At 35.8% G+C, this 24,869-nt stretch overlaps 1 protein-coding gene across 10 annotated transcripts in view; it reads right to left on the bottom strand.

Annotated features, from left to right (window-relative positions):
• The window catches only part of STXBP5L (syntaxin binding protein 5L), a 361,520-nt gene that overhangs the window by 162,125 nt on the left and 174,526 nt on the right, over positions 1-24,869 (bottom strand). For all 10 annotated transcript variants that reach the window (XM_040484630.1, XM_040484628.1, XM_040484632.1 and 7 more), the window contains exons 11-12: positions 21,158-21,312; positions 15,913-15,985 (exon numbers count right to left, since the gene is read on the bottom strand). In XM_040484630.1, the coding sequence (XP_040340564.1) occupies positions 15,913-15,985; positions 21,158-21,312 (228 nt within the window). The remainder of the gene's footprint in view (positions 1-15,912; positions 15,986-21,157; positions 21,313-24,869) is intronic.

The following is a 24,869-nucleotide window of genomic DNA, read 5'->3' as shown; positions in this document are numbered from 1 at the left end:
CACACACACACACACACACACACACACACACACACACACACACACACTGGAACTTTACTAAGCCATGAGAAGAATGACATCTTGCCATTTGCAATTACATGGATGGAGAGCTATTGAGTATAATGCTAAAAGAAATGTCAGAGAAAGACAAATACCATATGATTTCACTCATGTGGAAGAAACAAAACAAGCAAGCATAGGTAAAAAAGAAGAGAGGCAAGCTAAGAAACAGACTGTTAACTATAGAGAACAAACTGATGGTTATCAGAGAGGAGGTGGGTGGGGGAATGGATTGAATAGATGATGGAGATTAAGGAGTGCACTTATGATGAGCACTGGGTGTTTTATGAAAGTGTCAAATCACTATATTATACACCTGAAACTATTACACTATGTTAACTGGAATTTAAATTAGAACCATTTTTTAAAAAGCATAAAGTACTACCTGGACCCAGAAATAAATGAAAGAAACAGCAAGCAGATTAAAATAGATCGATGAAAGTTTCTCAGTTTCAGAGTAGAAATTAAACACATCTGAGATTGATGAATTAGAAGTAAAATAAATGGATCACCTTAAAGACCACATCTACAACTTCAGATTTGATAATAACAAGAGGTTATAGTGATAGACTGACAAAGTGAAAACATCATGAAAATGTTTGGGGAAAATTAGTATATTGGCAAAGAGTAAAGAGAAATATAGTTAAGAAAAGAATAACTAAAAATGTATTATAGGAATTTAGATGTGGAGATGTAAGCAAAGATAGAAATCCAAGAAATCAAGAAGAGGAAAAATTTGTAAGCCCTGATGCTTGTTTTCATATAAACAATTAAGTGGGGAAAAAAGGAGGTAAGGGAAGAAGGGATAAATTAATTTGAACATTTATTTAAACATGGTTAAAAGTTAACTATTTGGAAGGAAAGAGAATATGTTAAATTTCTTAGACACTCAATGGGAATGTCACATAGTTTAAAATATGGTGCTGCCGAAGGTGAAATGTTAAATAAAAACTAGCAAACAAAATGTGAATTCACATACCCATATAAGCTAATGAAAACTGTAAGAATAAATGTATATACTGAAAACAGTGATTATTAAAGGTATAAAGGGCCTTGAAAGATAGCCAACTAGATAAAGTATAAGTAACCAACAAATATGGCACAGAAAGAAGATGAGTACTGTTGAGAACTGAAGAGTACATTTTAATAAAACTAATATTAGAACTTAGAGGAAGAGACATAACAAATCTATACATGTACACAAAACTTACTCAATTTTAATCTTGATAAATAGAGTAGCCAGGCAGAATCAGTGATGATGATCTTAAGGCCCAATCCTATATATCTTTCAAACTACTGAAATATATGCTACAAATGAATATAAAGAAGAACTTCGGCTCTGACATTTTCAAATGACATGGAAAGTAGAACTCAGGCTATAAGTCATTCAACAAAAATTTACTGAGAACCTACTCCATGTGCAGACAAAGCCTCTCCATGATCACTACAGTCTAGTAGAGAAACCATTTTGAAACAATAACAGATGGAAAATTTTATATGTGTCAAAGCTATGAAGGAAACGAGTAAGGGAGCTGTGAGAGTCTGTAATAGGATATTTGACCAAATTATATAGGTAATGAAACAATTTTTTTAAATGAGGAAATGATACCTGAGTTGAGCTTCTTACAGATGAGATGTTAATGAGGAGAAAAAGGAAGGGAAGATTAATATAGAGGAGAGAGAATGCACAAGAATTCTAAATATAAAGGGGCTAAGAGATCAGTGGGCCTAGAGCATAGAATGAGGGAAAATCAGACACAGGAGGATCCTGAGCTTATTTTGTCCCTGGGACACACCAAGATAACAACTATATCTATACAACTAACTCTGAAAATGATCTAAAGACTGGCAGAACAGACCTTCTGCAGTTAATTGTAGAGAACAGGTCACACTGAGGGGCAGAGATGATGTTGGGAACCAAACCACTGGTAAGACTAATCACAAATGAGAGGGATACCACAAGCACAGAGAAGTAAGATGATTAGACCCCACCCTAGGCACTGGGGATATGCAGTAGAAAATCAAGTCTCCATTAACATGGGGCTTCAAAAACATGGGGCTTAACTCTAGGAAAGCCATAGGGAGATAGGAAACAGTCCCTGCCATTAAAGAGCCAGCATAATAAATAACCCCAACTGAGACATAGCACAGAAGCTGCAGTTTGAAAAGTCCCTGGAGTAAATGTGAAGATTTATTTACTAATCTCAGAATGTGCACTGAAGGGGCAGAGATCTTAATAAGACTTCTCCAAAAACAAATGTTGGTGGGTGCATTCTGCACAGTTGGAAACCAGCCCAAACACTCTCCACCTATCTTGGTAGCACTGAGTTTCTTACCCCATCCAACCCACCTGCCTTCACAGGCATCCCTGCAAAGAAGCTCCTGCCCCTCTACATCCTGCAAGCATCCTTGGTACAGACCAGTGCCAATCCAAAGTGTCCTGAGGAAATGGGGAGATAACCCCACACAGCAGCATACCTACAATTTCAAAAACTGAGCCTTTTAGCTGACTATGCAGAGACAAAGCCCTGCTCTTCAGTGTGCCCACAGTTATGGTAGAGAGGCTGACTGCAAATACCTAGTCTGGCTGCTGGCCTCACCCACCAACAAAAGCCTCTGTGGGCAAACAAGGAGAAAGCCCTGCCATTTCACTGTGCCTGTGAAGACTAATCATGAGCCTGACTGCTGACCCCACTCACCTAAAAGCCCACAGAGACTTCAGACCCCTCAATAGCACGGGGACCAAACCCTGTCTAGTGCACCCAGAGCAGGCAAAGTTGATCACTGCAGCTGACTGGGCTAAATGCAGATGCTAGTCAGTTATAGACCAGGGTGCACACAGTTCCCAAAGAAGATATCCCAGGAGCACCCGGGTCTGGTGACCAAGGGGAATATTGCTACAGGGCACCACAGGACCTCTTCTATACAAGGCCACTACTCTCAAGACTATGAGATATAGCTGACCTCTGTGTTTATTTAAAAAACAACAACAAATGGCACAGTTTGTTTAAAAAACAAACACAGAGTAAGACAGAGGGATATGTCCCAAAATGAAAAACATAACAAAATCACAGTTAAAGATGTAAGCAAAGGGGCGCCTGGGTGGCGCAGTCGGTTAAGCGTCCGACTTCAGCCAGGTCACAATCTCGCGGTCCGTGAGTTCGAGCCCCGCGTCGAGCTCTGGACTGATGGCTCAGAGCCTGGAGCCTGTTTCCGATTCTGTGTCTCCCTCTCTCTGCCCCTCCCCTGTTCATGCTCTGTCTCTCTCTGTCCCAAAAATAAAAAAATAAACGTTGAAAAAAAAAAAAGATGTAAGCAAAGCTGAGATAAGCTGTATGCCTGATAAAAATGCAAAGTGATGATTATAAAGATACTCAGTGAACTTCAGTAGAGAGTTTATGAACTCAGTGAGAATTTCAACAAAGAGAAATTATAAAACAGAACCAGGCACACACGAAAAATTCAATAATTGAAATAAACATACTAGAGGGAATAAACAGTAGATTAGGAAATAGAATGGCTCAGTGATCAGGAAGACAGGGCACTGAAAATGAAGCAACTGAGAATATATGACAACAGGTTAAGAGAACTTTGTGACATCATCAAGAGGATTAACATTCACATTATAGGGATCCCAAAAGGAGAAGAGAGAGAAGGAGGGATAAAACTTATCTGAAGAGAGACTGAGGAAGAAGATGGCCGTGTAGGAGGACGCTGGGCTCACTGTGTCCTGCTGATCGCTTAGATTCCACCCACATTTGCCTAAATAACCCAGAAAACCACCAGAAGACTAGCAGAATGGACTCTCTGGAGCCAAGCGTAGACAAGAAGCCTACGGAAGAGGGTAGGAAGGGCAGATAGTCAGTGCATGCTACACGGACTGGTGGGAGGGAGCCAGGGTGGTGGAGGGGCAGCAAACTGGGCAAGGCAGAGCCCCTGAATCTGCCTTGCAAAAGTGGAGGGGCCAGACTGCGTGAGTTCTGACAGCCAGTGGGACTTAACATCTGGAATGTTAAAAGTCAACAGCTCTGCTCTCGGAGAACAGGGAGGGCGAGAGGACACCGGGAGGGAGAGTTGCTGAGCCCCGATAGAGCTCAGCTCAGCGGGGAACAAAGGTGCTGGGAAGCTCCATTTCCCTCTCCCATCTCCTTGATGAAATTCCAAAGATAACCAGTTCCCATCACCAAACTTCCTTGCACCGCGCAAATGCCCAACGCTGTCCTTCTGTGGATCCATCCCTCCAATGGGTCTACCTCCCTCCCTGTGCTGCAGGGCCCCTCCCACAGGGGACCACCCATGGCAAAGCGAGCTAAGCCTGTCCCTCCCAACCCTGTGCACCTTGTGGATCCACCCCGGCTAATACACCAGATCCCATAGAAGCAGCACCACAAGCCTGGCAGTGTGCAAGTAGCCCAGACAGGGGCCACGCCACTCCACAGTGAGTCCTGCCTCTGGGAGAAGGGAAGATTAGGTACACACCAGTCTGACTGTGGCCCAAACAGTGGGTTGAGGGCAGACATCAGGTCTGACTGCGGCCCCACTGCAGTACAGGGCAAGTGCCCTGCAGTTACGAGCCACCACAGGGACTACCCAAAATGACGAAATGGAAGAATTCTCCTCAAAAGAAACTCCAGGAAGTAGCAACAGCTAACGAATTGATCAAAAATGATTTAAGCAATATAATGGAACAAGAATTTAGAATAATAGTCATAAAATTACTGGGTTGGAAAAAGCATAGAGTACAGCAGAGAATCTATTGCTACAGAGATCAAGGGACTAAGAAATAGTCATGAAGAGCCAAAAAATGCTATAAATGAGGTGCAAAATAAAATGGAGGCAGCCATAGCACAGATTGAAGAGGCAGAGGAGAGGATAGGTGAATTAGAAGATAAAATTATGGAAAAAAAAGGAAGCTGAAAAAAGAGAGATAAAAAAATCCAGGAGTTACAGGGGAGAATTAGAGAACTAAGTGATGCAATCAAACGGAACAATATCTGTATCACAGGAATTCCAGAAGAGGAAGAGAAAAAGAAAGGGGCTGAAGTTGTACTTGAAAAAATCATAGCTGAGAACTTCCCTGATCTGAGGAAGGAAAAAGGCATTGAAATCCAAGAGCCACAGAGAACTCCCTTCAGACGTAACTTGAATCAATCTTCTGCACGACATCTCATAGTGAAATTAGAAAAATACAAGGATAAAGAGAAAATTCTGAAAGCAGCTAGGGATAAACAGGTTCTAACTTACAAAGGGAGACCCAGACTAGTGGCAGACCTATCTACTGAAACTTGGCAGGCCAGAAAGGAATGGCAGGAAATCTTCAGTGTGATGAACAGGAAAAATATGTAGCTGAGAATCCTTTATCCAGCAAGTCTATCGTTCAGAACAGAAGGAGAGAGAAAGGTCTTCCCAAACAAACAAAAACTGAAGGAATTCATCACCACTAAACCAGCCCTGCAGGACATCCTAAGGGGGTTCCTGTGAGTGAAATGTTGCAAGGACCACAAAGTACCAGAGACATCACTACAAGCATGAAACCTACAGACATCACAATGACTCTAAACCCATATCTTTCAGTAATAACACTGAATGTAAATGGATTAAATGCTCCAATCAAAAGACATAGGGTATCAGAATGGATAAAAAAACAAGACCCATCTATTTGCTGTCTACAAGAGACTCTTTTTAGACCTGAGGACACCTTCAGATTGAAAGTGAGGGGATGGAGAACTCTCTATCATGCTACCGGAATTCAAAAGAAAGCTGGAGTAGCCATACTTTTATCAGACAAACTACACTTTAAATTAAAGGCTGTAACAAGAGATGAAGAAGGGCATTATATAATCATTACAGGTACTATCCATCAGGAAGAGCTAACAATTATAAATGTCTATGTGCCGAATATGGGAGCCCCCAAATGTATAAAATTAATCACAAACATAAGCAACCTTATTGATAAGAATGTGGTAATTGCAGGAGACTTTAATACTCCACTTACAACAATGGATAGATCATCTAGACACAGGATCAATAAAGAAACAAGGGCCCTGAATGATACATCGGATCAGATGGACTTGACAGATTTATTTAGAACTCTGCATCCCAAAGCAACAGAATATACTTTCTTCTTGAGTGCACATGGAACATTCTCCAAGAGAGATCACATACTGGATCACAAAAAAGCCCTTAATAAATGTAAAAGAATTGAGATCATACCATGCACACTTTCAGACCACAATGCTATGAAACTTGAAATCAACCACAGGAAAAAGTCTGGAAAACCTCCAAAAGCATGGAGGTTAAAGAACACCCTACTAACGAATGAGTGGGTCAACCAGGCAATTAGAGAAGAAATTTAAAAATATATGGAAACAAATTAAAATGAAAATACAACAATCCAAATGTTTTGGGATGCAACGAAGGCAGTCCTGAGAGGAAAATACATTGCAATCCAGGCCTATCTCAAGAAACAAAAAAAATCTCAAATACAAAATCTAACAGCACACCTAAAGGAAATAGAAGCAGAACAGCAAAGACACCCCAAACCCAGCAGAAGAAGAGAAGTAATAAAGATCAGAGCAGAAATAAATAATATAGAATCTAAAAAAAAACTGTAGAGCAGATCAATGAAACCAAGAGTTGGTTTTTTGACAAAATAAACAAAATTGACAAACCTCTAGCAAGGCTTCTCAAAAAAAAAGGGAGATTACCCAAATAAAATCATGAATGAAAATGGAATTATTACAACCAATCCCTCAGAAATACAATTATCAGGGAATACTATGAAAAATTAAATGCCAACAAACTGGACAACCTGGAAGAAATGGACAAATTCCTAAGCACCCACACACTTCCAAAACTCAAACAGGGAGAAATAGAAAAATTGAACAGACCCATAACCAGCGAAGAAATTGAATCAGTTATCAAAAATCTCCCAACAAATAAGAGTCCAGGACCAGATGGCTTCCCAGGGGAATTCTACCAGACATTTAAAGCAGAGATAATACCTATCCTTCTCAAGCTGTTCCAAAAGGGAAGGACAACTTCCAGACTCATTCTATGAAGCCAGTATTACTTTGATTCCCAAACCAGACAGAGACCCAGTAAAAAAAGAGAACTACAGGCCAATATCCCTGATGAATATGGATGCAAATATTTTCAATAAGATACTAGCAAATCGAATTCAATAACCTATAAAAAGAATTATTGACCATGATCAAGTGCGATTCATTCCTAGGCTGCAGGGCTGGTTCAACATTCACAAATCAATCAATGAGATACATCACATTAATAAAAGAAAAGATAAGAACCATATGATCCTGTCAATAGATGCAGAAAAAACATTTCACAAAACTCAGCATCCTTTCTTAATAAACACCCTCAAGTAAGTCGGGATAGAAGGAACATACTTAAACATCATAAAAGCCATTTATGAAAAGCCCACAGCTAATATCATCCTTAATGGGGAAAAACTGAGAGCTTTCCCCCTGAGATCAGGAACACGAAATGGGTGTCCAATCTCACCGCTGTTGTTTAACATAGTGTTGGAAGTTCTAGTATCAGCAATCAGACAACAAAAGGAAATCAAAGGTATCAAAATTTGGCAAAGATGAAGTCAAGCTTTCACTTTTTGCAGATGACATGATACTATACGTGGAAAACCCGATAGACTCCACCAAAAGCCTACTAGAACTGATACATGAATTCAGAAAAGTTGCAGGATACAAAATCAATGTACAGAAATCAGTGGCATCCTTATACACTAACAATGACACAACAGAAAGACAAATAAAGAAACTGATCCTATTCACAATTGCACCAAGAAGCATAAAATACCTAGGAATAAACCTAACCAAAGATGTAAAAGATCTGTATGCTGAAAACTATAGAAACCTTATGAAGGAAATTGAAGAAGATATAAAGAAATGGAAAACATTCCATGCTCATGGATTGGAAGAATAAATATTGCTAAAATGTCAATACTAACCAAAGCTATCTACACATTCAATGCAATCCCTATAAAAATTGCACCAGCATTCTTCTCAATGCTAGAATAAGCAATCCTAAGATTTGTATGGAACCACAAAAGACTCCAAATAGTGAAAGTAATATGGAAGAAGAAGGCCAAAGGGGGAGGCATCACAATCCCAGACTTTAGCCTCTACTACAAAGCTGTAATCATCAAGACAGCATGGTATTGGCACAAAAACAGACACATAGACCAAGGAAATAGAATAGAGACTACAGAATTGGACCTACAAAAGTATGGTCAACTAATCTTTGACAAAGCAGGAAAGAATATCCAATGGAAAAAAATGGTCTCTTTAACAAATGGTGCTGAGAGAACTGGACAGCAACATGCAGAAGAATGAAACTAGACCACTTTCTTATACCATTCACAAAAACAAACTCAAAACGGATAAAGGACCTGAATGTGAGACAGGAAACCATCAAAACCCTAGAGGAGAAAGCAGGAAAAAAACCTCTCTTTCCTCGGCTGCAGCAATTTCTTACTTGATACATCCCCAAAGGCAAGGAAATTAAAAGCAAAAATGAAATATTGGGACCTCGTGAAGATAAAAAGCTTCTGCACTGCAAAGGAAACAATCAACAAAACTAAAAGTCAACCAACGGAATGGGAAAAGATATTTGAAAATGACATATCAGACAAAGGGCTAGTATCCAAAATCTATAAAGAGCTCACCAAACTGCACACCCGAAAAACAAATAATCTGGTGAAGAAATGGGCAGAAAACATGAACTGACACTTCTCTAAAGAAGACATCCAGATGGCCAACAGGCACATGAAAAGATGCTCAACGTCGCTCATCAGGGAAACACAAATCAAAACCACACTCAGATACCACTTCACGCCAGTCAGAGTGGCTAAAATGAACAAATCAGGAGACTATAAATGCTGGAGAGGATGTGGAGAAACGGGAACCCTCATGTACTGTTGGTGGGAATGCAAACTGGTGCAGCCACTCTGGAAAACAGTGTGGAGCTTCCTCAAAAAATTAAAAACAGATCTCCCCTATGACCTAGGATTAGGACTGCTAGGAATTTACCCAAGGGATACAGGAGTGCTGATGCATAAAGGCACTTGTACCCCAATGTTTATATCAACACTTTCAACAATACCAAATTATGGAAGGAGCCTAAATGTTCACCAACTGATGAATGGATAAAGAAATTGTGGTTTATATACACAATGGAGTACTACGTGGCAATGAGAAAGAATGAAATATGGTCTTTTGTAGCAAAGTAGATGGAACTGGAGAGTGTTATGCTAAGTGAAATAAGTCATACAGAGAAAGACAGATACCATATGTTTTCACTCATATGTGGATCCTAAGAAATTTAACAGAAGACCATGGGGGAGGGGAAGGAAAAAAAAAGTTAGAGAGGGAGGGAGCCAAAGCATAAGAGACTCTTAAAAACTGACAACAATCTGAGGGTTGATGGAGGTGGGAGGGCAGGGAGGGTGGGTGATGGGTATTGAGGAGGGCACCTATTGGGATAAGCACTGGGTATTGTATGGAAACCAATTTGACAATAAATTTCATATTAAAGAAAAAACTTATCTGAAGAAATAATAGCTGAAAACTTCCCTAATCTAGGGAAGGAAACAGACATCCAGATATAGGAATCTTAGAGAGCCCCTAACGAGATTAACCCAAGGAGGTCCATACCAAGGCATACAATAATTAAAACGGCAAAAAGCAATGATAGAATTTTATTTTTTTTTAATTTTTTTTTCAACGTTTATTTATTTTTGGGACAGGGAGAGACAGAGCATGAACAGGGGAGGGTCAGAGAGAGAGGGAGACAGAGAATCGGAAACAGGCTCCAGGCTCTGAGCCATCAGCCCAGAGCCTGACGCGGGGCTCGAACTCACAGACCGCAAGATCGTGACCTGGCTGAAGTCGGACGCTTAACCGAATGCACCACCCAGGCGCCCCAATGATAGAATTTTAAAAGCAGCAAGAGAAAGTTACATAAAGAGAAATCCCACAAGGCTATCAGCTGATTTTTCAGCAGAAACATTGTAGGCCAGGAGGGGGGTGGCATGTATATTCAAAGTGCTGAAAGGAAAAAACTTACAACCAAGAATACTCTATCCAGCAAAGAATAGAATAGATTACCATTCAGAATAGAAGGAGAGACAAAAATTTTCCCAAACAAAAGTTAACGGAGGTCATCATCTCTAAACCAGCCTTACAAGAAATGTTAAAGGGAATTCTTTGAGTGGAAAGAAAAGGCCATAACTAGAAGAAAATTATGAAAGAAAAAAAGTTCACAGGTAAAAGAAACACATAATGAAGTTGGTGGATTAATCATTTATAAAACCAGTATGGAGCTTTAAAACATAAAAACAGAAAATTATATCTACAAAACCATTCAATATATATACGAAATATGTAAAATAGGACATCATATACATAAGACATAGAGATAGTAAAAATGTAATGCTTTTAGAATGTGTTGGAACTTAAGTGACTATCAAGTTAATATAGAATGCTATACCCATAAAATGTTACATATGAACCTCATGGTAACCACAAATCAAAAACCTATATTAGATATGCAAAAAAATAAATAGAAAGCAAACCAAGCATAACAGTAAAAAAAAGCCATCAAACAAGACAAGAGAGCAAGAGAAGAAAGGGACAGAGAAGAACTACAGAAACAACTAGAAAACAATTAATGGAATGGCAATAGTACACACCTACCAATAATTATTTATTTTAATGTTTATTTATTTATTTTGAGAGAAAGAGAGAGGGGAAAAGACTGAAAGAGAGGGAGAGAGAGAATCCCAAGCAGGCTCCACACTGTCAGCACAGAGCCCAACGCAGGCCTCTATCCCATGAACTGTGAGATCATGACCTGAGCCGAAATCAAGTCAGACATTTAAGCAACTGAGCCACCCAGTCACCCTGCCAATAATTACTTTAAATGGTCTAAATGCTCCAATAAAAAGACATAGGATGACTATATGGATTAAAAAAAACAAGGCCCTTCTATAAGCTGCTTATAAGAAACTCACTTCCGAGCTAAAGACACATACAGACTGAGAGTGAAGGATTGGAAAAACATATACCATGCAAATGGAAGCAAAAAACCACTCCAAAACCAACAACAACAACAACAAAATGGAGGCAGCAATATTTAGATAAAAAGACTTTAATTTAAAACAAAGACTGCAATGAGAGGCAAAGAAAGGCACTACATAATGATAAAGGGAACATCCAAGAAGATGATTTAACAATTTTAAATATCTATGTACCCAAATTGGAGGACCCAAATACATAAAGCACATATTAACAAACATAAAGGGAAAAATTGATAATCAAATAATAGTAGAGGGCTTGAACATCGCATTTATATCAATTGTATCACAGAAAGGAAATCTAAAGGAAATAATGACTTTGAATGACACAATAGATTGGATGGACCTAACAGATATATACATATTATTCCATCCCAAACAGCAGCATACATGTTCTTTTTAACTGTACATGGAATATTTTCCAAGATAGATCACATGTTAGGCCACAAAACAAATTTCAATAAATTTAAAAAGATTAAAATCATATCAACCATTTTTTCTGACCACAGTGTTATGAAAATTAAAATCAGTTACAAGAAAATCTGGAAAGAACACAAATACATTAAGTCTAAACAACATGCTACTAACCAACCAATGAGTCAACCAAGAAATCAAAGAGGAAATAAAAAAATATATGGAGACAAATGAAAAACACACACACACATACACACAATAGTCCAAAATCTTTGAGACACAGCAAAAACAGTTCTAACAGTCCTAAGAGAGAAGTTTGTAGCAATACATGCCTCAATATAAGCCTCAAGAAATAAGAGAAACCTCAAACAACCTAGGAAATGATAAAAATTAGAGCAACATAGAGATTAAAAAATCCACACACAATAGAAAGATTGAAACCAGGAGCTGGTTTATCCTTTCTTTAAAAGGATAAACAAAACTGGGGCACCTGGGTGGCTCAATTAAGCATCTGACTTTGGCTCAGATCATGATCTCACTGTGAGTTAGAGCCCTGCATCAGGCTTTGTGTTGACAACTCAGAGCCTGGAGTCTGCTACAGATTCTGTGTATACCTCTCTCTGCCCCTCCCCCACTCGCATTGTCTGTCTGTTTGTCTCTCTCTCTCAAAAATACACATTAAAAAATAAAAGGATAAACAAAACTGATAAACCTTTAGCCAGATGCATCAAGGAATAAAGAAGGAAGACTCAAACAAAAGCAGAGATGAAGGAAAAATTACAACCAACACCACAGAAATACAAGAACTATAAGAGATTATGAAAAATATGCCAACAAATTGGACAACCTAGAAAAAAAATGGCTAAATTCCTAGAAACATATTCCACCAAAGCTGATTTAGGAAGATAGAAAATTTGAAATGAATTGTTACTAGTAAAAGAATTGAAGTAGTAAGCAAAAACTTCCAACACACAAAAGTCCAAGACAAAATGGCTTCACAAGCAAATTCTACCAAATATTTGAAGAAGAGTTAAACCTTTTTTTAAATGATTCTAAAAAATAGAAGAGGAATTAAAATTCCAAATCATTCTACAAGCAAGCATTACTCTGATACCAAAAGTAGACAAAGACATTACAAAAAAAAATGTATGGGCAAATATCTTTGATGAACAACACAGATGCAAAAATCCTCAACAAAATATTAACAAACTGCATTAAGCAACACACTAAAGGATCATTCACCATGATCATCCACCACCCCAAATTTATTCTCGGGAGGCAAGGATAGATCAATATTCGCAAATAAATCAATGAGATACATCACATTAACAGGAAAAAGGATAAAAACCATATGATCATCTTAATACATGCATTTGACAAAATATAACATCTGTTCCTGATTAAAAACTCTCAATGAAGTGAGTTTAGAGGAAACATACCTCAATATAATAAAGTTTGTATATTAAAAACCCACAGATAACATCATACTCAGTGGTGAAAATCTGAGAGCTTTTCCTCAAAGATCAGGAACAAGACAAGGATGTCCACTCTTGCCACTTTTATTCAACATAGTACTAGAAATCCTAGCTCCAGCATTCAGACAACAAAAAGAAATAAAAGGCATCCAAATTGGTAAGGGAGAAGTAAAGCTGTCACTATTTGCAGATGCCTTGAGACTATATACAGAAAACCCTAAAGACTCCACCAAAAACCTACCAGAATGGATAAATGAATTCAATAAAGTTGAAGGATACAAAACTAATATACAAAAATCTGTTGCATTTCTATAATAATGAAGTAGCAGAAAGAAAAATTTTAAGACAATCTTACAATTACACCAAAAAGAATAAAATACCTCGCAATAACCTGAACCAAGGTGATGAAAGACTTGTACTCTGAAAACTATAAAATGTGATGAAGGAAATTAAAGATAACACAAACTATGAAAAGATAGTCCATGCTCATGGATTGAAAGAATATCATTAAAATGTCCATACAACCCAAAGCAACCTACATATTTAATGCAATCACTATCAACGTACTAACAACATTTTTCACAAAAGTAGAACAATCCTAAAAGCTGTGTGGAACCACAAAAGACCCCAAATAACCAAAGCAATCTTGAGAAAGAACAAATCTGGAATTATCTCAATTCCAGATTACAAGATATATGACAAAGCTGTAATAATCAAAGTAGTATGGTACTGGCAAAAACAAACAAGCAAAACAACAACACATAGTCCAGTGGAACAGAATAGAATGCCCAGAAATAAACTCATCCTTATATGGTCAATTAGCCTACAACAAAGGAGGCAAAAATATGCAATGGGGAAAAGACAGTCTTTTCCAAAGTGGTGTTATGAAAACAGGACAGCTACATGTAAAAGGGTAAAATTGGACCACTTTCTTACACCATACACAGAAATCAACTCAGGTTAAAAACCCAAATGTGAAAGCTGGAGTCTTAAAACTCCTAGAAGAAAAGATAGACATCAAGGATAGACAGACATCTGCTATAGAAACATTTTTCTATATGTATCTCCTCTAGCAAGGGAAATAAAAACAAAAATAAACCATTGGGAGTACACCCAAATGAAAAGCTTTTGCATGGTAATGTAAATCATCAACAAAGTGAAAAAGGCAACTTAATGGGAGAAGATATTTGCAAATGATATATCTGATAAAAGGTTAATATGCAAAATATTTAAATAACTTACACGTTAACCCCATAAAACCAAATAATCTGATTAAAAAATGGACAGAGGACTTCAACAGATCTTTTTCCAAAGAAGACATACAGATGGCCAATAGACACAGAATAAGATGCCCAACATCACAAATCATCAGGGAAATGCAAATCAAAACCACAATGAGAGGTCACCTTACACCTGTCAGAATGGCTAGAATCAAAAAAGACAAGAAATACAAAGTATTGGCAAGGATGTGGTGGAAAAGAGACCCCAGTGCACTGTTGGTAAGAATATAAATTGGTGCAGCCACCATGAAAACAGTGTGGAGGTTTCTCAAAAAATTAAAAATAGAAATACCATGTGATCTAGTAGTCCCACTACTGGGTTTTTACCCAAATAAAACAAAAACACTAATTTTAAAAGACATATGCACCCCCTATAACAGCATTATTTACAGTAACCAAGATATAGAAGTAACTTAAATGACCATTGATAGATGGATAAAGAAGACGTGCCACACACACACACACACACACACACACACACTGAAATATTACTTAGCCATAAAAACTAATGAGATATTGCCACTTGTGGCAACGTAGATGGGACTGGAGGGTATGATGCTGAGTGAAATAATTCAGACAGACAAATACCATATGATTTCACTTATATGTGGGATCTAACAAACAAAATAAGTGAACAAAGAAAGAAAAAATTCTAGATTCATAAATACAGAGAACAATCTGGTGGTTGCCAGAGGGGCAACAGTGGCTGGGGGATGGAATAAAGGGGATTAAAAGCTATAAATTGCCAGTTATAAAATAAATAAGTCACAAGATTAAAAGTACAATATAGGGAACATAGTAATACTGTAATAATGTTGTAATGCAACAGATGGTGATTACATTTGTTGTGAGCACTGAACAATGTATAGAATTGTTGAATCAATATCTCATACCCCTAAAACTAATATAACATTGTCTGTTAAATATAATTAAAAAAGAAAAAAGGGAAAATCAGTTTCATGTCTATCATCATTTAGAATGAAAATGTGTAACAAGAAGACAGTATTCATAAATTGCATCTACTTTTACTATGTAAAGGAGTTGAAAACAACTCCAAGAGCAATATTTCATATTTGTTTCCATTGCCTACAACATGAGAAAGAAAAGAAAGTAAAAGAAGGCCTCCATCTCCTCTGCTTTTGAGATCCTGCTCTCCTGTATTGTTGTTGCAGTAGTCCAATAACACTTTAATCATGTGCCATTTTCCATTAGTCCATAGCTAGCAGATGGCCATATGGTACATTGTACAAATTTTCATAACGATTGTTTTTGCTTAGGTTAACAGAAAAAATGTGATCCATTTTATGTGTCCTGAGTCTCCAAATGCATCTTTCCAAACATCAGGTGTTGCCTTAAAAATGTGTTACAATTTTCTACGTCTCCTAAAGTCTCCTGGTTTTGTTTTCATTATTGAACTAATTACATTTCTACAATTCTAGCATAACAATATTCCACATAAAGAATATTTACCATCTAACATACACTAATGTCAATTATCTATGATAACTTCCTGTATTTTCATTGTAATGAATAGAGTATAAAAATAGTGTTAATCTGTAAATGAATAACTTACTTGCTTTGTGTCAGATCAACTACAATGAGATCTTTCTCCAGAAGTACTACAACAGCATAAGGTTCTTGAAATTCTACAAGTAAAAATAAAAAGTGGAAGTTTTCATGTTTCATATTTTATAAAATCATCAAACTTTCATTTCCTTTGTCTCCTTATAAATGTTATTTAAATGATTTCAGAAGACCAAAATATGAGCCACAGTAAAAAGTAACAAAACACTTTTAATTAAAAAATATTGTTGTTTTTCTCAGACTTAATGTTTAAGATCATTACAGGGAATGTGAAAGTGAGAAGTTGCATAGAGTTAAATATTTCTCAATAATCATGAGATGGTGATAGATTATTGGGAAAGAGTCTGTCATCTCTGTCTCACAAACATTATCTTATTCTTCCATAACTTTCCATTTTAGATCTGATTTCATGCATACAAGGAGATGTTGTAAGAAAATAGTTCTGCCCTCCTGGGCTATGACACATTTCACCTCCCTGTGAAAGCAACACTCCTTATACTAAAAAATTTAATTTCTATTCAATATGCTTTAACAGGCACTTAAAGATTGCCTACTATGTGCCTAAGAGTATTTACCTCAAAAAGGCAGAGAGTCTGAGGATAATCTGTGATTTTAAGTTCCTAAACTTTAACCCCTCCCTCCTTTCAATAGGTTCCAGCAACTATTCTCAGAACAAAGGATATATGGAGAATAAAATTGACAAGGTCCTTATTCTCATGGAGTTTACATTCTAGGGATGTATACAAACAATGAAGAAGTAAATGAATAGATTCAGAAAGTAATGTGAGCCATTAGAAAAAATCAAGGCTTATGGCATAAGAAATGACTTTTAGGTCAGGCAGAGTAACACAAATCCCATATGATTTCACTTATATGTGGAATTAAGAAAAAAAACAGATGAACATATGGGAAGGGGGAAAAAAAACAAAATGAGGGAGAGAAAGAAACAAACCATAAGAGACTCATTATGACAGAGAACAAACTGAGGGTTGATTGAGGAAGGTGAGTGGGGGATGGGCTAACTGAGTGATGGGTATTAAGAAGGGCACGTGTTATGATGAGCCCTGAGTATTATATATAAGTGATGAATCACTAAATTCTACACCTGAAACCAATATTACACTATATGTTGACTAACAGGAATTTAAGTAAAAATTTGAAAAAGACAAAAAAAGAAATGATTTATGGTTGGTGGGAGAGCACTAATTTAGTTACTGTGGTAAGGAAAGGCATTGTTTTCCATTTATAATACAGACTAATAAAGGAAAGGTACAATTAAAGTGTTCTCAATTTAAGAGGTAAATATTTACAAAAACATCTTCCATACATATTTGATTCTCAGTAGCTAGAACAGGTGTTATATTACTATTTTTCATTTCATCAACAAAATTAAAGTCTAAAGAGGTTATGAGATTGGCGCGAATTTACAAAGCTAGTTAATTAAAAAAGCTGAAACTTTAACCCAGGCCTTCTGATTCTAAATTCTAATTCTAAATTCTGATTCTAAGTTTTCATTATAGCAGCAGTTTCTACTAGCTACTTTAACAGGTATTTAATCCTAAACTCAACAATCACTTGGCAAGAATTTTATTCAGAGAATTCAAGTCTTAGTTGGAAAACCAGAAGAGATGGCCTTCACAGTCTTGAGAAGCTATAGAACCTATTTATATTTATAAGTCACACGCTATGAGAGAAAAACTAGAAGCAAAACCCCCAAAACCGAGGAGTTTGGGTGGATGCAGTCTTCATACTGTTTGCTATTCAAACTGTTCTCAAACTGAGGCTTCCTCTGCTTCTCCCTTATCTCTTAGAGCTGTTTTAAATTTTCAACATTATTTTAATTCTTCTGAACCTAGGGTTTTTATGGTTTTTTGTTTGTTTTGTTTTTCAGTTGAAGGAACACTGGAGTTCTATACTACTACTTTCTTCTTTGTCTTCTCTTTAGGACAACCATTGGCTGGGAAGCAATTGCTACAAAAATAAAATAGCTGAGACACTGGCATGAATGAGCAAAATTCATAAATTTTTTTCAGTGGTTATATCTGCTTTATCATTTGAGATAGGTATGTTTCAGATTATTATTGTTTCTTTTAAAATAATAAAAACTGGTAGCAAAAGTTTCACCTTTGTAGAAGTACTTGGTGAACTGTGGTAACCGCTGAATAAAAAGATTTCCTTAGGAGTCAGTTTAGGTTCAATTATGTGTCTATTATTTTTTAACAGTTTGATCTTAGGCAAATTCATTAACTTATTAGCTCAATTAAATTAATTCAATTTCTTTACCCATTGATATGGCAAAATAATAATAACTTCCTTAGACTGTTACGGAGATTAGGTGTATATGAAGATGCAAAGCCTGGCACATAGTATTTGCTCAATAGATAACGATCATATCATTTTCTCCATTAGATTGGTTTATTTTTGAGCAGTCTTTTAACCCTAGTCCCCAACAAGGTGAAAGGCTCTATCATAATTACTACTTCTCTGAAGAGAAATGCATTATTTATGACACTTATAGAGGACCAGATACAGTTAAATGTAAATGTGAAACTGACGAATTCCGAGTGTAGTTGGTTAGTTACTCTGGGCAATACCCCCTGAGATAAGTGGCATTTGTGTTCTTTGAAAAATAAGTTGAATTGACAAATGTCAAAATGATTTATCAACATTAAAAACTGTTAATAAATTTATTTTAACAAATGCATAAGATTTATCATTATGGCTGTAAAGAAGATTGAAGTTCCATATTTGCTCATATGGAGTTATAATCAAAATACACTGTTAAGTGAAAACAAAGTATGATACAGAATAGTACATAGAGTATGTTGTCATTTGTACAAAAAAGAGATAATGTAGACATAGATAAGTATACATACACATATGCATAAACTTTTTGGGAGAATACATAAGAAATGTGGAAATAGTTGCCTCTTGAAGGGCAATGAGTAAAATTTTTATTATATACTAATGTGTACTGTAGGGCCTTTTCTGTCATTTTCATGTACTATTGTTTTAACCAGAAATAGTTATTCTCTTAGCCCCGGACAAAAATTCCATCCTCATTATCACTACTCTGAAAAACACACACATATATGTGGCTTGGAAGTGATAATACATAGTTACAATATATTTATAACTTACTTAACATCATTATAGATTATCCTAACATCTCTACTAATGTGCATAAATTTGTACAAACACACACGTAAAATGTGTGGTTTGCATAGATCAAACACTATCAGTCTCTATTACTGGCATACATTTTTCTCCAAGCTCTTTAACAGGATGCATTTTCCTAAATTCAGCTTTTGGTCTTCTATTTGTTCTTTCTCCCTTTGTTCCTTTGTTCCTTTATCTTTCATTCTCAGAACTCCAAATAACATCTATATTCTGATAATTCATAAATAAATATTAAAGACCTTTTGCCTCTCTTTTTCTGCTCTCTAAGCAATTTCTCTTTCCAAAAACAGTTATTGCATATGAAACCATTATTCTTAAAATATGTTATCTTTGACTCCTCTATCATGTCATTCTCTAACTAATTGGTGCCCAAATTCAGTGAGTTTCCTGTTTCCATTCTTATAGGTAGCAGTGTATTAGATCTTGATCATTTTAATGAACATTTGGACAAATGCCACCCAGCTGTAATCTGGAATTTAAGATTTCAGTTTTTCTTCAGACCCACACACTCTTTTCTGGCAAATTTTACTAAAAACATTGCTTTCTTTCATGTTAATATTTTCTCAAAATTCCTCTGTTGCTCTCTATCTCCAAATGCCTCTAAAAGGCTTTCAATTTTTTCTCTTAAGTTGATGTCACCCTCGCAAACCTTACAAGTTCTAAAACCTTTACTCAATATCCTCTTCAAGTGCCAGGTCCTTCTTCAAAGCCTATCTAAATCCTTTTTCCGTGCAGCTTTGCATGAAAATTTGTCATCGATTCTGACTAGCCTATAAATTAGTACATTACTAAAACCCATATAATTCAGCACTTAAGTGTTACGTTTTTACTTAAGTCACTATTATCTCCCTCATCCAACCAGATTTTATGTGATTTGACATCAGAGATCAGTTTCATACCTCATCTATATTCTCAATAAGTCCTGACAGTACTGAGGCCACAGAAGCATCCAATAAATATTTGTTGATTAATTAACACAAGTAACTTGTTTGTCCCAGAAACCCTGGAAATAAAATGCCACACTGATATCTCATATCAATCTATCCCATCTTTAAATATGAAACTAAAAATTTTAAGCAAATTAACAGTTATAATAAAACAATTTATAGATATTCATAGTTACAAAGTATGCTCATTTTGGCCTTCCAATAATCATGTGCAGTCAATATTATTATTCTCTTTCTAAAAATGATAAGCCTAACTCATAAAATTAAAATGACTTACCCAAGTTCACCTAGCTAGTGACTGACAGGGCTAAATCATAAAGCCAAATACTGTGTCTCCAAGTCTAGAGTTCCTTCTTTTGTATGTTCCCTCTTAAAAAATTGTAGTTATATATATGCATATGCATATGTACTGTGTTGTTTTAATCATAAATTCATATTTTACTTTTTATGTTTCATCAATTTTTAGATTTTATTATTAAAATATTTCATTATTATATTTAATTATACAGTTTGCACATAAGTTGTTTTTATGTCTAAAAAAAGTCTTTATATTCAGGATTCATCTCTTCTCCCAAAGGCCCTTCTAATTATTCTCAAAATTGAAATAAATCACTAACCACACATCAGCAATCCTAGAGTAATCAGAGGTGCTGCAGTTGCATCTGAAGCAAAGCCAGATGTGAAACAGATGCAGTACCACCAGAGTTACAGATCACTGATATCAGGTAAGTGCTTTAACTTTGATTAGCACTGGAATGGATGGGTGGAGCTGGTCTAGGAGAGGCTATTAGGAGACCTCAGTTTCCCCAAGTGATTTCACCCTGGACCCCTATCGGACCCTCCCAGCTCAGCTTCCACCATCCTTATCAAAGTTTAAAGCACTTACCTGATATAAGAACCTGAAACTCCAGCACTGCTGTACTACATCTGTCTTACTTCCAGTTTGTCAAGTAGGTACAGTTGCAGAACCTGCTCCAGCACCTGTAGCTCAGTGTTGTGCCACAGTAGATGTCAGCTGCCGAAACTAAAAATATTTAAGCTTAATTTTATTAGGACCTTATTTCAAAAATGATTTTCAACATTAATAGTTTCATTTTTGTTACTTACCATTTGGATAGGGCGTTTCACATAAAGTAAGGAATTCAACAATAGGATGATCCATTTCAAGCACTGTAATTGCTTTTCCATGCATGATGGTTAAACTTGGTCTTCTGCAAGCTTTGTCATAGGACAATCCACCAGAAAATATTATGAATGGTTCACTATTTTGGAAAAAAAAGTTAATGAGATTGAGAAGTCCTTTAAAATGATACGATTATCACAGGCTGAGCTAATGAACAAGTTTGATGGGGATTATACAGGATGTAATTTGACAGGGAGAAAACACCTTTCCTGGCCCAAAATACCTCAACTAAATGACTTACTATTCTACCATATCCCTTTTTCTGGAGGTGAATTCTTACCATTAAAATTACTAATGAATCAGTCTAAAGGTGATGAGGTGGGCTGGGGAAAAGACAGGATGGCTGAAGGGAGGTAGAAGTGCTCATTGACTGAAAAGGACATCTTCACATGTATTAGTTGATTCCCAAAATTCTGTATCACTACCATTAGAATATTAATGTATGTTATTTTATCATATTAAACAGTTGGCATGTGGGGTCCAAAATTCCTAAGGGACAAGAGAGGCAAGTTTCAATATAAAATGAAATGCAAAAGTAGCAATCCCACAGTGGTAGAAGGTACAAAAATTCTATGTAATGGATTCTCTGTGGGAAAAGAGTTATGATAAAAAGATGGGGAAAACAAAACAAAAAAATGTGATCTTCTCAATTTTACCTTGGGTCAGCCAGTTCTATTTAGCTAGTGAAACTAACATCAAAATTTTAGGGCATGGCTGAGATGACTATAAAATATTACAGGTTTCAGAAAGTTATGATAGTGTCATAATTTTTCACTTTTCTCAAAGTAATATCTATATTTCTAGTTTATATATAAAAATAAAATATGTTAATGAAGTATTTTCAATAAGTAAATACTAATAGAAAATATTCTTCTTCAAAACAATTTTTAAAAAGAACTAGACACTAATTTTACCAAATTCTTTGAGAACATATGCTTCTCTAAATAATTCACTTCCATTTATTCACCAAAGTATCAACTAGTTTCTAGAAATCACTCCATAAATTTCCCTTTCTCTTTCATTTTGTACTGTATACATAGTATCAAACATTACCAATGGAACATTTGCTAATCTTATGCTGGCTCTATAACAACAACAAAAAGAGCTTTTAAAAAGGTTTCCATTAATACTTACATATAAACTGTTTATACTAATTTTTATTTATAATTCTGTCTTGATGTTTTAACATAAATATTTAAGTTGTAAGCTAAACAAGAAACAGTGCTCTTATTTTTTATTTAAAATTTTTCAATGTTTACTTATTTTTGAGAGAGAGAAACAGAATACGAGTGAAGGAGGAACAGAGAGAGAAAGGAAAACACAGAATCTGAAACATGCTCCAGGCTCCAAGCTGTTAGCACAGAGCCCTATGCGGGACTTGAACTCCAGAACAGCGAGATCATGACCTGAGCCATAGTCGGACACTTAAATGACTGAGCCATCCAGGCACCCCTCTAATTTATTCTTCTTGAGTCTTATATCAGTTGATGTGAGTTAGTCTTACCTCAGTAATCTGGCATATTAAATTACCAACCTAGCAATGGCAGTATTAAGCAGCAAGTTTTTTCCTATAAAATAAATGCTTAATTATTAAGATTTCTCTCCAGATTTAAAAAATCACTTCTAATGAAAGGAGTATGTGTTTTTGCACCTTTTTGTGTTGCTTTGTTGTATAACAAATATCATGACTTGGAGAACATATTATCTTTTCATATGTATCGAGCTTAACTGCTGCAAATATTAATAACGCCATAAACATCGATTTTTTCCATATAAAAGTATAAACTCTCATCTCCTAGTACTAATCCAAATAAAGGCTAAGAAGCAATTTACTCTCCCTTTTTTGGTAAGCACATTGGAAAATATGTCCTTTCTAATATTGGAAGAAAGCAAAACCTTTTCTGCTCTTATTATGACTCTGCATCAGAAAACATTGGGTCTAAAGTTAATTGCTGATATATATGCACTTCTCTATAAAAAGTTATTTCCTCAGGACAATGCTCAGGAAACCACTCATAAATAATTGCACTAGATACTTATTATCACATTAAATTCTCATAAGTAGAATCCTCATTTCATTAATGAGGTTAATACTAAGCAACTAAGCAAGAAAAAACCCAAAAGAAAATGGAGATCTGTAAGATTTCAAAACCTATTCTCCTAAACAATGATCTATACTGTCTATAGCTGATAAGGAGTCTGGGATTAATGCAGGTGAACTTGTTCAGAGTCAAGCAGCTATGAAGAGGCAGGATAAGGATTTAAATTCAGACTCCAAAGTCCATGTTTTTCACTTCTAATGTTTCTAAAACTGTGGACATAACTTCATAAATGTTCTGGAAAAAGTTTTAATTTAATAATTTGACAAACACTTGCAAACCACATCTCCCTTTTGAAATTTTATAATTCAGGCCATATAGTAAAGATTCTAAGAAACTGTAGTAAAGAATTCAACTTACTTCTATATAATGCAGCATTTCTCTCAGATCTCTCAAATGAATTTGATTACAGATTCCTATTTTTTCATGAATATAGTGATCAAAGGGACACAATTTGGTAAATGCTATATCACAGTAAACTTCCTCCTTTATTACTTAATACAAGTGTTTCTTGGTATCCTGACCAGATGGATTATTACAAAATAAACAGCTATATAATTAACAGTGTCTTTATACACAAAGACAACATGAATACAAATTAAAATTTTTGACAACTTGGATAAATTCCAAAGGCATTATGTTGAGTGAAAGAAACTAGGATTAAAAGGTTATGTAATACATAAATGCATTTATATGACATCTCAAAAAGGCAAAACTATAGTCATGGAGAACAGATTACTGGTTGTTATGGGTTAGGAGGAAAGAAAAGTGTGGCTATTAGGAATAGCATGAGAGAATTTTAGGGGTATGGAAATGTTCTGTATTCTTATCATGATGGTGATTTTCAGGCATCTATACATGTGTTAAAATCCATAGTACTGATTCCAAAAGAAAAAAGTCTATTTTACTGCACAATTTGTAAAATAAATATAATATAAAAAAGCATTAAAATTTTGTCTCAATGAAGGTAAACAATAACTTGTGCAACATAACACATATTAAAATAACATTTGTTGAATATGTATAATGTTCCAGGTGTTGTATGAAGAACTTTACTTGCTGTATTGTATTAAATCTTTATGATACCCCAATGAAAAAACTATTATTCTCATTTAACAGATGGATATACTGAGGCTTAGAGAACTTTACACATGAAGTCCATCAGTAGGTGGCCATGATAAAAAGGGATCAAAAGACTAGCAGAAAGTAATTTTTATTAACTGCAGAGAATGTGATAATGCTAGTGGTAGCAGGTAGGAAGATCATTATTCCTTTTTTAGAAGAGGATCCATTTAGTAAGCCTAGAGACCATCAGGGTTGGGGTACCAGTAAGCAAATTATTGACTGGGACCAGTGATTCCTAAGCATAATGGTTGTTCATCCTAGAAATGTAAATAAAGCCAGTTTGTGAATGGCTGATCTAAGATAAATTAAGCAGAAAATAAACCCCTTGCATCTGCTACCTGTGCAATCCTTTAAGAGGCCCTATTGCTGCAACATATTTGATAGAGTCTTCTTAACGTTCCTGCTCCTGCCA

Source organism: Herpailurus yagouaroundi, unplaced genomic scaffold (genome assembly GCF_014898765.1).
Source record: "Herpailurus yagouaroundi ecotype Mexico unplaced genomic scaffold, PumYag 162, whole genome shotgun sequence".
NCBI lineage: Eukaryota > Metazoa > Chordata > Mammalia > Carnivora > Felidae > Herpailurus > Herpailurus yagouaroundi.
The sequence above is the reverse complement of the archived record's forward strand: the minus strand, read 5'-3'. Positions and strand labels throughout refer to the sequence as shown.